General features: G+C 43.0%; 1 protein-coding gene across 1 annotated transcript in view; it reads left to right on the top strand.

Moving 5' to 3' along the window:
• Nucleotides 1-7,501, top strand: part of FBXO36 (F-box protein 36) — a 29,015-nt gene extending 21,514 nt beyond the window's left edge. Inside the window, exons 3-4 of the mRNA XM_081190700.1 lie at nt 4,991-5,163; nt 7,280-7,501. Of these exons, the coding sequence (XP_081046826.1) occupies nt 4,991-5,163; nt 7,280-7,471 (365 nt within the window). The 3' untranslated portion in view covers nt 7,472-7,501. The remainder of the gene's footprint in view (nt 1-4,990; nt 5,164-7,279) is intronic.
• Nucleotides 7,502-14,459: the final 6,958 nt, after the last annotated feature.

Below are 14,459 nucleotides of genomic sequence, written 5' to 3'. Positions count from 1 at the left end.
AAGGAAGGAGTACTTTAGAGCCTAATTGGGTAAGACCCCACTCCCAAAGCAATCAGCTTTCAGGCTCTCTCGAAGTATTGGTTGCCAATTGAGGAAGCTAAAGGCAGTAGAGCAGTCCAAGGCAGGCACAGGTCACCAGCCAGAAGTAGGAAGTGTAGGCCAGGGCAGGTTCCAAAGGCAGCAATGACGCAAGTGGCCTCATCCTGTACAACAAGGCAGGAGTTTGGGTTCTGGAAGGCAGCAGAAGAGAGCAGGGACTTGGTTTGGTTTCAGGAATCTGTAGCACAACTATCCTGTGACAAATCAGGCCTTAGCTTGAAAATATATATCTTGCAACCGCAAATAATTAGACATGTTTTTTCTGTGTTGCCTCCTTGCAGTAATGAACTACAGGCAGAAAATCTAACAGAAATTCAGTCTGGACACAGTTTAGGGAGAAATGATCATAGTCGGCATGATCACTCCACACAGTTTGACAGAGAGGCTTCTGTGGGGATCAATCTGGAGTCAACTGCCAAAAGATTTCTCCAGCAGAACTGAGACATGTATGATGAGTTCAGAAAATGGATTGGGATATGGATATACAGTGGTACCTTGGGTTATATACGCTTCAGGTTACATACACTTCAGGTTACAGACTCTGCTAACCCAGAAATAGTACCTTGGGTTAAGAACTTTGCTTCAGGATGAGAACAGAAATCGTGCTCCAGCAGTGCAGCAGCAGCAGGAGGCCCCATTAGCTAAAGTGGTGTTTCAGGTTAAGAACAGTTTCAGGTTAAAAATGGACATCCGGAAATAATTGAGTACTTAACCCAAGGTACCACTGTATAGCCAGCAGGAGTAGTAGTCCAGGAAATAGACTAGACTGGAAAGAGCAGAAGGCACAAGGCAACAGGGAGTAGTGAGGTCCGAAGGTTTTTCTGAAACCAGTCTGACAGGAGGCTTCTTCAGAAAATACCATTCCTTGCAAGCCGTGCCTTAGGGAGCAAGCGTATGCTCAAGAAGCTGGCATAAATCAATCTGGTATAAATTTACACCGGAACCAAACTCCTTTCAGGAGCAAGACTACGGCCAGGTGAGCCAGCCATAGCCTGTCAGAAGGAAAATAAGATTACAGGATAGAGTTTGACTTAAACTACCCTTTTTGTCAAGTCACATGACTGAGCTGACAGTTAGGATCCAGCTTAAGCCCCCACCCCCTCTTGGGAACTTACACTGGTCTTGGCTCAGCTGACTGAGCCCCAGCTGATCCAGGATAGGCAAGTTATACTGGCATACTTTTGGCTGAACTCAACTGTGGTGGGAAGCTCCCAGCTCAGCCAGAAATTCACTGCATCCCATCAGATCCTGCCATAGAATTACCTCTTTGTCCATGTTGTACAGTTGACAGAAGGCCACAGCCATGAATTAAGGTTCTGAATAAAAAATTAACCAGCCCTGCTTTTTTCTATTTCTTTTGAATCTTTCCCAGCTTAGGAAGCTTTATGTCTAAATATCTGTGGAAACTGAGAAGGGAATTTATGGATTTGTGAACAAGGTTATGACAGGGTTAATAAATGGAGCTGGAGATAGTATTTACATGAGCTGTTGATAGATGAAGATTTTATTCCAACTCTGTGGCACAAAGTACTGAATATACAACATTCCATAACCATTTAGCTAATTTTATCTCTAGTTTTTTAAGTTATTAATTAACATTTGACTTGCCTCTCAGTAGTTGGTATACATGATATAGTTTTTATGTGTCTTATAATGCAAGAAGACGTTCCCAAATGCGCTGTTGTAAAATGTTTGTTCCTCAAGGAAAGATAAAATAAAATAAATTAATTTTGTCAGTAAAACATTAAGCCAGTCATTATCCTACGTAGGTACTTCCAGCTGTTAGTAGAAAGCTTATGATACAAACCATTTTAAATAATCAGGAACTGATAATGGTTTTTAAATGCTCATAATAGCATTTAAACATCACACAGAGAGAAGCAACCAAGTTCAGCAGCAGTCATGCACTTGCCAATTTATGCCTGGTTTCAGGGCATTGTCATGCTATTTAATTTGATTTTGCATTTGATAATCTGCCTACAAGCCTTGGGAAATTCGTGATTCTCTACACGTCAGCATTCTAGTAACATTTAGGCAGCTGTGTGTTTTGTTTGTGGTTTTAATTTGATATACTGGTGTGTTTTCAGTAAGTTAGTGCAAAATATATTTTAAAAGGGGTGCAGCCTTCCTCCTCAGCAGAAGGAGTCCTTCCATCAGAAGAAGGGAATCTTCAGCCTGACAAATTGCTATTCATCCAGGTATCTTACGATGGCAGCTTTAAGATAGCAACCAGATGATTAAACTATTTATAATAAAGATAATCTTGGAAAAATTGATCATATGAACAAATTTTGTACCATAGAGTGCAATCCTATGCATAAGAAAGATATGTTACTGGTGGATTAAACTCTGTGAGTTGCACTGTATCCTTGAATCTCAAACTGGGCTGGATCTCTAAATGGATATTATCTTAGCTGGATTCAACCCATGGGCTTTTCCGTCCAATAGGAGGCTTTTGGCTCCATAGAAGGCTTTTTTCAAAAAAAAATTGCTGTGTGTGTACTAGACAGCATCTTAAAAAGCAGAGACATCACCTTGCCAACAAAGGCCTGTATAGTTAAAACTATGGTTTTCCCAGTAGTGATGTATGGAAGTGAGAGCTGGACCATAAAGAAGACTGATCGCCAAAGAATTGATGCTTTTGAATTATGGTGCTGGAGGAGACTCTTGAGAGTCCTATGGACTGCAAGAAGATCAGACCTATCCATTCTGAAGGAAATCAGCCCTGAGTCCAGGATCTGGAAGGACAGATCCTGAAGCTAAGGCTGCAATACTTTGGCCACCTCATGAGAAGAGAAGACTCCCTGGAAAAGACCCTGATGTTGGGAAAGCTTGAGGGCACAAGGAGAAGGGGACGACAGAGGACGAGATGGTTGGACAGTGTTCTCAAAGCTACCAACATGAGTCTGACCAAAAACTGCGGGAGGCAGTGGAAGACAGGAGTGCCTGGCGTGCTCTGGTCCATGGGGTCACGAAGAGTTGGACACGACTAAACAACTAAACAACAAGAAGTGTGTACATGTGAATTTGTGTGCATGGGTTGGCCCATCCATGAGGCAGGCTGAGGCAACCACCTTGGGTGGTAGAATGCCAAGAGGATGCACCCTCAAAGGCCCACCCTGCTGCCTCTTCCAACAGCAGAGAAGTGCCAGAGGCAGCAGCGGCAGCTTCCGGCGAGATCTCACACCTTCTGTGAGTTCTCTGCAAGATCTCATGAGATCTCACCACAACCTGCTTCTGCCACTTTGCAGGTGCTGCCACACAACCCAGGTAAAGGAGACTTCATTGGGGCAGCAACTTCCTGCTTCAACTCTAGTAGCAAAACAGGGTGCACCAACCATGGTTTATGGTACCAGTGTTGGCAATGAGAAAATCGGCCTTCAGTCTAAAAAAGATTCCCTGTTCGTGTGTATTATATTGTATAATAATAATGCCCCCCCCTTTGCTGGCAAGGACAGTACAAAACAGGAAGAGGTGGGTGGGTAAGAGAGAAAGAGGGATGCCACACCCATTTTTTATTTTAGTCCTGCCCAATATGGACTTTGATTCCGCCTACCACTGGCTCTGCCCCCAGTTCTTGCCGGCATGCTGCTCCCAATAGATTACCCAAAGAAAGGTGGCTCTCAGCCAAAAAAGGGTCCCTCACCTTTGATCTAATTGATCACTAGCTCTTGACAAAGACAACAGGATACCCCTGCAAAGCCCACTATATGTTGATACTTAGAGTTTATATCTTTTTATCATGATTATCAAAAAATCTGATTAACTGAGCGTGATGTTTTATGGCTAATAGCTGTTTGTAGTATTTGTCTACCTGTTTTTACAGTTGCCTATGCAGGTAGCTGTCCTGTGACAGCTTTCTTTTGAGAGTCCTGAATTTGTTGCCAGTAATTGCACTGGTAACTATGACTTGAGAACAGAGGTCAGCAACTAAAGATTTCGTTTATTAGTTAGTGCCAACAAATGAAATTCAGAGCTCTTCCATCTCTTTGTCCTTGTTGCCATCTATTATTGAGAAATATTGCTGTATGAAAAAAGCAAGCAAGCTATCATTTTTGCACAATTGTAGCTGTACACAGTAGCAAGTATAATTTGGTTCCAGTTTATTAGATTCCAGGACACAATGGAAAACTTGCCTTTCACGTACAAAGATGAACATAGATTGTCTATGTGAGATAATGTTTGTGAAGCACTTGGAGACTATACAGTGAAATAAAAATGCCAAGTAGTTTTTTAATTGTTTTATTACATATTACAGTAATAATTCTTATACATTATAGGTTTACAGTATCATCTAGTTATCCAAAACTAGTGTTGAATATGAATAGTTGCACTTGCCCTGAAATACAGTCTTTCACTCTCGGAATTTACAGGAAGCATATTGCCAGTCTAACTAAGGAGGAAGACCAGAATGTGTGGGTAATGGATATTAAACTGTCTTATCCATTCTTTTCAACTATAAAATTGATGCCAGGCTGAGTTGTGCAGCTTCACTTATTAGCAAACTTGCACTGTGAGATTTAAGTGAGTAAAATACACTAATATGTGTATTTTAATTCTCATGTAAGTTCAGCAGCTCAAATAATTCCAGTGGCCTACCATGCAACGATGATTTGAAGGGTTGCACCACACTGAAACATTCCCATTTGATGTTTACTATTAATCTCAGATAGTTGTTTAATTCAGTTTTTCAAGGTTGGAACTAACAACTTCAAACGTATTCTTTCCATACTGAAAATTGGTGGGTTTTATGATGTGTGGTTTAATACATACTTCCTAACCTTTACGGTTTCTAGCATGGTAAAACATATTATATTTAGCAGTACATTTAGAAGAATGGTTGATCCTTTGGAACATAGTATAAATCTTGTTTTTTTGTTTTTTAACACAGTTCAAATAGCCATCGTGTTTGGAGGAGATACTCTGGATCATATCTTCAACATGTGCCGGGGGAATTATGATTTCTTAGTGCGTCTTCCTGATCCATTGCTTTTGTACATCATGTCCTATTTGGATCTTGAAGATATTGCCAGACTTTCTCAAGTATCTCACAGATTTGAAACGGTAAAAAAGAGAAAGCAATATTTGAAATGTGTTCACTTGCAGTTTAGCTTCAACAAAGACGAGTGCCTTCAGTCAGTGTCTGTCTAATGATTGTCCAGTCATGATGAATTACCAAAAAGTACCAAAGAGTGCTAGTTATTGCATGAGCATGTAAATAAACATTTTGAGGGACTGGGGATATAGATTCTCTGGGCTCCTAGGGTGAAAAAGCTAACTCATGATGTGGTCAGCTTTATTAAACTGAGTTCATCCAGGAAAGTGCACTGCCATACAGTATTCTTTATCTTAATACAGTTAGGTAGCCGTGTTGGTCTGACTCAGTCGAAATGAATTAAAAAGTTAAAAAATTGTCCAGTAGAACCTTAGAGACCAACTAAGTTTGTTCTGGGTATAAGCTTTTGTGTTCATGCACATTTCTTCAGATACATGCACACAGAAGCTTATACCCAGAACAAACTTAGTTGGTCTCTAAGGTGCTACTGGACAATTTTTTTTATTTTTTATTTATTTCGATGCTTGACCCTTTTCTAGACATCCGTTCCTGTACCCTTCCTGCATTAGACCTCTGTGCCTTAAATATCCATCTCTTGAAGACAAACATCATTTTATCTACAGATAGGTAGCCGTGTTGGTCTGCCATAGTCAAAATAAAATAAAAAAATTCATTTTATCTCTAGCTGTCGTAAGATTTTGTTATCCTGCTAGATGAGATGTAATACATAATCAGAAATTTATTGCCTCCCTCAGTTATTTTTCACAGCACGTGACAATTTCACTAAAACAACTGCACATGCTTGCACATGACTGACTTAAACAAAACACCACCAGAGGGAGCTAATGCCTAACGCAAAAGAGAAATTCAAGCAAGGGCATAGTTTTCTTGTATCGTTTGGGAGCCATATAATCTTTCCGCAGATTAATTACCTGATGTATGCATGTTTAAATAAGAAAACATTGGGCAGCCCCAAGTATCTGGGATTCTATATTTCATTCTGCGGGACATGATGGCAGAGTAGTTCCTTCTGTAGATTATTTTAATATGTCATATTTCATTTACAAAGTGCAATTCCAATCCATAATTTGGTTAAATGAAAAAGTGAGATTTACTTTGTAATTCTGTATATGCCTACTCTGAAGTCAGGAAGTGGCAAATGCTAGCACTGAGGCATAGACAAAGGCGATTCAATCCATCTGTGGTAGCAGCACAGCAAAGCAAAGAAAAAACGCATTGAGTAAAGTAGCAGAATATTCCCATGCAATAATTATGTGTTTTAAAATGCAAGGGCATTGTAGCTTGAAAGAATCTGTAGATGGGTTCAATCCAAAGTAGGAAATACTATATACTGTAATTACCGTATTTTTCGCCCCATAGGACGCACCGGCCCATAGGACGCATCAAGTTTTTTGGGGGGGAAATAAAGGGGGAAAAAATTATTTCCCCCCCAGGCGCTTGTGGGGCAGGCAGCGGGGAGAAGCGCTCTTCTCCCCGTCTCCCACCTTCAGATCAGGTCCAGGGACAGCGGGGAGACGCGCTGCGTTTCCCCGCTGTCCCTGGAGCTTGTGGGGCAGGCAGCGGGGAGAAGCGCTCTTCTCCCCACCGCCCGCCTTGAGATCAAGTCCGGGGACAGCGGGGAGACGCAGCTGGGGCAGGCAGCGGGGAGAAGTGCTCTTCTCCCCGCCGTCAGCCTCCAAACCACTTCGGGAGACAGCGGGATGGCGGCGTTCCGCCTCCCTCTGTCCCCCGACCTTGTGGGGCTGGCGCTGGGGCTCTCCTGAAGCCTGGAGAGTGAGAGGGGTCGGTGCGCACCAACCCCTCTCGCTCTCCAGGCTTCAGTGAAAGCCTGCATTCGCCCCATAGGACGCACCCACATTTCCCCTTCATTTTTGGAGGGGGAAAAGTGCGCCCTATAGGGCGAAAAATACGGTAACAACACTATAGAAAGTTAAGGTAATGCAATATCCAGGCATTCATTTCTTTGGAAAAGCTCCCATCATTACTGTAAATCAAACAGCCAGCAGTAATTCAAATATTTGTTCTCCTTCAAATAACTGTATTTTTAAAATGACACTTGTCTAATGTTTAAGGCTAATACCTTTTTGTTTCTTTGGCAAATAGTTATGCAACTCGGATAAACTATGGGAAATGATTGTACAAAATTTATCGGGCAGAATTACCTCAGAAATGAGATCCCTGGCACACGAGGTGGGCTGGAAGCAGTTCTTCTTCACTAACAAGATTCAACTGCAGCTCCAACTCAGAAGAAGGAGGCAGATGAAAACTGAATCATCAGATAGCCTGTCAGATTAAAGGAGCGCTTTTCCTAGCTGGTGGTAACAACTCTAATGTGTGTATTTGTTCCATAAATGTCTTGCTTTGTTTTCTGGGGAAAAGAAATTCAGCTGCAGGTATAAAATTAATGTGGGTCCTGCCTTGATGAACACTCATTATGAAGGTGTGCAAGGACAACTTTTTTGTTTCGTTATTTCATTTGTTTTCATTGGGTAAAAAACTTCGTGAGGTTCGCTCAGTTACAGCACATTTGTTTTCATCACTCCCCTGTTTTTGCATTGTCTTTATTTTGCTTTTTCTTAGGGCTGGTCATGGAAGCCACTTCTTTGTAGCCTGCAATTTATTTTTCCAGAAAGACCTAGGCATAGTCCAGGGAATTTGATGGTGGTAAGGGTAGTATTAGCTGCCACAAAAACGATGAAGGCGCCCACCCCGCCTGGGTGCAATTTTCCTTTAAAAATGCATTGAAATGACACAACATCCAGGGTATTCTGGGGAAATAAAATGGCAGCTACCAGGAGGAAGCTGCTTAAAGCAACTGATGTTTCCTGTAGCTGCAGCTCAATTCACAAAGAAACAATTCCCTTTCATTTTGTAAGATATGAAACATCTATACACAGTTTGAGGGACCTGATTAACTACAGTATGACTTTTTTTAAAAAAAAAAGGGTTGAATACTGTGTAAATATTTCTGAAGGCTATTATATTTTTAATAGCCAAATGTTAAACCCACTTTTTAACAAAAGCATAAAGAACTGCATGGTCTGGAACAATGACACTGCTCCCCCACTTTCCATCCTAAAACAGGAATATCCACTTGCAAGTCCAGAAAAGTATTATTTGCTCCAACCATGGCTACAGCTTTCAAGCTACCACTAATGTTTACAAAGGACATGCAATGTTGTTACTTGGTGTTGTAATACTTTTAAGACTATCCTAATATTCAGCTGAAAACAAGATTAATATGGTTTGGTGACTTTCTTTATCTGCCTTCTGCTCCAGTGTTTATGATACAGTTCAAAATGATATATAGTACATTTTCTGTTTTGCCATATTTTATAAAATGTGCCACTCAAAATTTAGGCCTTACAAGTATTTCACCTTCAGTTTGGCAGAGAAATAATTAACTTTTTTTCAATAATGTTCAGGTTTGCTTATGTCCTTAAACATAATTTGCTTAGGGTATGCTTAATGACTTGATTTCCTTGATTTTAGAAACAGTTGAAAATTAAGTATTAGAGTCTAAATCTTGTCTTAAATGATCAGTAAGGGTTTTTTGCAGTACATTTTAAAATACTGTGAAAATATTAAGTATTATTATAGAACACTTACAGTCAAAATGTGTCTTGAATGAACAATATTTTTAAATAAATGTATAAATAACGTGAAAACATTTTCCTGTGCTTAGTGTTGTTCTGAAACTGATTATTATTTTTCTGAACTGTGTTTTAATCTGCTGTTACACCACAGATTTTCATTATTGCTTGACATAAACTGAAGGGTTCTTATGTAATTCAAGTATAATCATAAGTACGTATGTATAAACTTTTGGAATTGAAGCCTAAAGGGTGCAACTCTCCCCTAGTGACAGCGCAGGAAGCCAAGCTCTGGCAAATGCCACTCACCTAAGAGCCCAGGCCCCCGCCCCATCGCCTAGTAGTTGTGCTGGTACCACTGAAACTACTGCAGCCAGTCTGGCCAGTCACAACACTTCCAGCACCTTTTCTCTTTGAAAATGAGGGACAAACCTTGCTAGCAACTGCTGTGACTGCTCCAACCAGTGGCTAATGAATGATGCAACTGACTTCCATTTTAATATTCAGCTGTTGGTGTCAGAGATGTTTTTTAAAAAAGGCTAGAGTTACAGACCATCGTGATCCTTCTTCAGTCCTTAATCACACTTCTGATCTAAAGTTGAACCAGTTGTCCATTCTTGTTTCTAATGCAAACTGGATTATCTCTATAGTTGTCTCTAGTAGGGTGATCGTGCCACTGTATGATTGGGAGCCAGTGTGGTGTAGTGGTTAAGAGCGGTGGACTCGTAATCTGGTGAACTGGGTTCACGTCTCCGCTCCTCCACATACAGCTGCTGGGTGGCCTTGGGCTAGTCACACTTCTCTGAAGTCTCTCAGCCCCACTCACCTCACAGAGTGTTGGTTGTGGGGGAGGAAGGGAAAGGAGATTGTTAGCCGCTTTGAGACTCCTTTGGGTAGTGATAAAGTGGGATATCAAATCCAAACTCTTCTTTTGCAGCACTGTGGGGTTGAGGATTGTGCTGCAAGTTACTAAAAAGTTTCATTATCATATAAATGTGCTATATAAATGTATATGACACAGAAGATACATTTTAGTAAGTATGGTAAAATGCTACTAACAATAATGTGAATAACTAGAAAAATGAATTACAGTTCAAAGCAATAAACATCCACCTTTCATATAATTAAATTTGTGAGACGTCTCCATAAAATTACCAGTAGCATTCCAGCAACAAAACAAAAGCTGTCATTGAAGTACATGTTATCATTATTTTCCTTTTACAGTACTACATTTTCTTAAGATTCCAGCATTGCACTTACATATTTAAACAAGAATTTAATTTACACAAAAATAAGCACCCTTAATAAAATAGTTGAAAGATAAATGATTGCAAAGCACCAAACATTAGGCTGCTTCACATACTTCCCTGGCCAGAAATAACCTTTTGTACCAGAAATCATCCCTGTTCACCACATCCAAAGGAACATGTTCTGCAGGAGACCCATATTTCTGTATCCTGATGGTGCAATCCTACATCCCACAACATTGATGGCTTGGGTTATGATGCACCAGTCTTCCACCAGTGGAGAATGTCCCTAATGGAGGTGGCTCTGCTGTAGTGGAATACCCACCTCCAGCCCAGTAGGCAGTAAGCTATCATCAGCAGTAGCCAGCAGAAAGCTCCCAAAGTAGGGCATTATGGTGCCAGATCCACTCCCCCCCACAAAAGACTGGATCCAAAAGCCAATGGAGAATTAGCTGCTCAGTTCCTCCAACCCCCCATTATGATTGCTCTGTGGTTTGTGTTCCCTTTCCTCATTTTGCAAGGGAAGAATAGTGCAAATTCCATCTCCATGTGTAATGCCCATGCTATTCGTTACCTTAGGTCAGTGGTTCTCAGAGTGTAGCACAGACTTCCTTTGGCTCGTGAAAGGCCTGGTAAAGCGGGGAGGCAATGTTCCAAAGAGGGGCTGAATTCTGAAAAAATGGGTGAATTACCGTATTTTTCGCCCTATAGGGCGCACTTATTTTGGGGGGGGGGAATAAAGGGGGAAAAATTTATTCCCCCCCCCAAGCTTGCCAGGCTGGGGGCGGGGGAAGCCCGAGCTTCCCCAGCCCCCAGAACGGGTCCGGGAGCGATGGCGAGGTTGCTGCTATCCGAAGCCCGGGGAGCGCGGCGCTGTAGCCCGCTGCGCACCCCGGGCTTAGGGCAGCTATCCGCAAGCCTGCGGCGCCCGGCAGGAACTCACGCCAGCACCGCAGGCTTGCGGATAGCTGCCCTAAGCCCGGGGTGCGCAGTGCCGCGTTCCCCGGACTGCAAGCACCTATCCATAATCCTGTAGCGCCCGCGGATAGCTGCCCTAAGCCCGGGGTGCACAGTGCCGCGCTCCCCGGGCTTCAGGCTGCAGGCAGCTATTCGCAAGCCTTTGGAGCCCGCGGGAGTTCCCGCCGGGCCCCGCAGGCTTGCGGATAGCTTCCTGAAGTGACCCCTCTCGCTCTCCAGGCTTCAGCGAAAGCCTGCATTCGCCCCATAGGACACACACACATTTCCCCTTCATTTTTGGAGGGGAAAAAGTGCGTCCTATAGGGCAAAAAATACGGTAAATGCCCCCTGGCAGAAGATGATGAGTGGTGTATCATCGTCTGGGTACAATTTGGAAAGAGTTCAGAACCCTGCTTTCTTCTGATGTTGTTTTGCTGTGCATGACTTTATGAGGAAAACAGATGTTCTGTTGCTCTTCTAATGCCGGGTTTTCAGTACATATAGCAAGATCCCTATATAGGGAAAGGTATACGTGTGTACAAGGATCTCTATTGTTTACATATGGAACAGCCCAAGAGACTGGTGCAGGGATGTCAACAGCAGAGGGTAGAGTAAATTCTGGAAAAGTGACTTGAGTTCAAAAAGTTGGAGAAACTCTGCTTTAGATAAAAGCACTTCCTCTGCTGCCACATGGAAGGGATCACTAACTGGGTAAATGTGTGAACCAGCCAATTCTATACTGCCCCACCATGTTCTCATAATTTTTTTAAATGTAACGCACTTAAAGGTTTTGTTGTGCTCCCTACCAAAAACAAAAACCCATACAAACACAGTTTGGAAAAGCCGTATTCAGGTTTACAATGTATATATTTTGTTCTCTGTATATATAATCGAACATTCTGTATTATATTCTATGGAGTTGCTTCTCAGACAAAATATATACCCTTGATAAATTTCACCCTGAGAAAGTGGCTCCTTGAGGTTACACAATAAAATTAAAAACAGTACAGTAAATTACACAAACAGTAAGGCAGCCAGGGATTTCTGTATGCATTTGGAAACATTTTTTCCCAGACTAAAACCCTCTGAGGGAATGTTAAACTGCAGCGTTTTGGGAGGCAGTTAAGTGAACACTAAAGATTCTTTCTAGCTGACATACGAGATTGTCTTTGGCAAGAATCACAGGGAGATAAGATGGTTCTCCACGGTAGTGGAAGGCAGGACACCAAAGGCTAAATGTTTTCTAAGCCTCTTCAGAAGGGAACAACCTGCAGTGTTGAAGCAGCAGAGATTTGGGATGTTTAACCCCTTTTCCTTTTTTTCATTTTGCTGCAACAGGTCCCTGCAACTCTAAAGTCATGTACTGCAAACACCATCTGGAATCCTAGAAAAGTATATTAGGGAAAGAAGTTGCAGCTCTAAAAGCAGTCAGCCTGAAAAGAATTAATCATCCACTTCTCCACACCCCCCCCCCCAAAATACCTTGCACTAAAACTGCTGTGCCTAGAATTTTTTTTTTTTTGCATGTTTGCATTTTGATGTGCAACATAGTCCTTACTGTATTTTACAATTAGACAGAAACACTTCCACATCTAAATTATTTCGTTATTACAATCCAATCCTGCTTTTGAGGCATAATGCAGCAGGGAAAAGAATCATACACTGGACTTCCAAGAGCTAGGACAATGGAAGACCTTAACGCCTTTGCAGTAATTTTGGAAACTAGCTTTGTCCTTTGGTTGCAGAGCTTCAGAAGCTGTTTCCCATGCACAAACAGGGGCAGCTTGCTGTATGGCAGGGGGGCACTACAGAAGAAGCAATTTAAACTTAGGGAGGGAGATTGAGATGGTCAAGAGTGCCACAATCCTTAGTGCTGCATTTGCAGAGGCCATGATTGGTGCCCCTTAACATCAGCAGGCTGTATGTTCCAGCCTTGCTTGTTTAGCAGAGGCATGTGACATGGCAATTACAAGGGGGGAAGAGATCTGACATATGAGGCATGGCATGCTCTGGCTGTGCTAATTTAACCAAAGCCACGGAAGGCGATTCTGAGCTGCTCCTATCAACTCTTGTGAAATTAAATAAACAATCATCATTTCCCACCTATTCTGCTATCCTGATAATACTGCTGCAAGAAAAACTGGAATTGAACTCTGCAGAGGAAAAGGCACCACTGTACCTCTGCAACTAGGACTAATACTAACTGGAGGCCCCTCGACTGACTTCAGGTCCAGTGTTGGACCATTTCGATCGGATACTCCCTACTGATGTGGATAGATTCCTCCAAGTTGGTAGGCCCACCACCTGCCTCCTTGATCCGTGCCCGTCTTGGCTGATTAGGGAGTGTCCAGATGTTGCGCGGACCCCCCTGGTTGAAATTATCAATTTGTCCCTTGACACGGGGACATTCCCAGGGGAACTGAAGGAAGCAGTGGTGCGTCCACTCTTAAAGAAAGCTTCATTAGATCCCTTAGACCTATCCAATTACCGCCCAGTTTCAAATCTTCCATACCTGGGTAAGGTAATTGAGAGAGCGGTTGCTGAACAGCTTGGTAGGTTTCTGGAGGAAACATCGGCATTAGATCCATTTCAGTCCGGTTTCCGTCCTGGTTTTGGGACGGAGACGGCTCTGGTTGCCCTAACAGATGATATCCGTAGACAACTGGATCGAGGCGGGTCAGGACTGCTGATCCTTTTAGATTTGTCAGCAGCCTTTGACATGGTCGATCATGATCTTCTGGACCATCGCCTTGCAGACGTGGGGATACAGGGCATAGCCCGTAACTGGTTGTGCTCTTTTATCTCTGGTCGGGGACAGAGGGTGGCACTAGGGAGGGAAATGTCGTCACGCCACTCCTTGGTGTGTGGAGTGCCGCAGGGCGCAATTCTCTCCCCAATGCTTTTTAACATCTTTATGCGCCCCCTTGCCCAGATTATCCGGAGCTTTGGGCTGGGCTGTCATCAATATGCTGATGACACTCAGCTCTATCTACTGATGGATGGCCACACCAACTCGGCCCCTTACACACTGACCAGATGCTTGGAAGCTGTGGCTGGATGGTTTCGTGGGAGCCGATTGAAACTAAATCCTTCGAAGACAGAGGTCCTATGGCTAGGTCGGGATAGCATGGGGATGAGGGACCAACTCCCTTCTCTTGCGGGGGCCCAATTAGTGCCATTGCCTTCCGTTAAGAGTTTGGGTGTAATCCTTGACGCCTCCCTTTCCATGGAGGCGCAAGTCACAGCAACAGCCAAGGCGACATTTTTCCACCTTCGCCGCATCAAGCAGTTGGTCCCTTACCTTTCCCGCCCCGACCTGGCCACAGTGATCCATGCAACAGTCATCTCCAGGCTTGACTACTGTAACTCGCTCTACGCGGGGCTGCCCTTGAAGCTGTCCCAGAAACTCCAGCGGGTACAGAATGCTGCAGCGAGGCTCCTCACAGCGTCTCTGCCATGGGAGCATATTCATCCAGTGCTTTTCAA

The sequence above is a fragment of the Podarcis bocagei genome (genome assembly GCF_964188305.1).
Source record: "Podarcis bocagei genome assembly, chromosome: 4".
NCBI lineage: Eukaryota > Metazoa > Chordata > Lepidosauria > Squamata > Lacertidae > Podarcis > Podarcis bocagei.
This window is presented reverse-complemented; position numbering and strand designations above follow the sequence as displayed.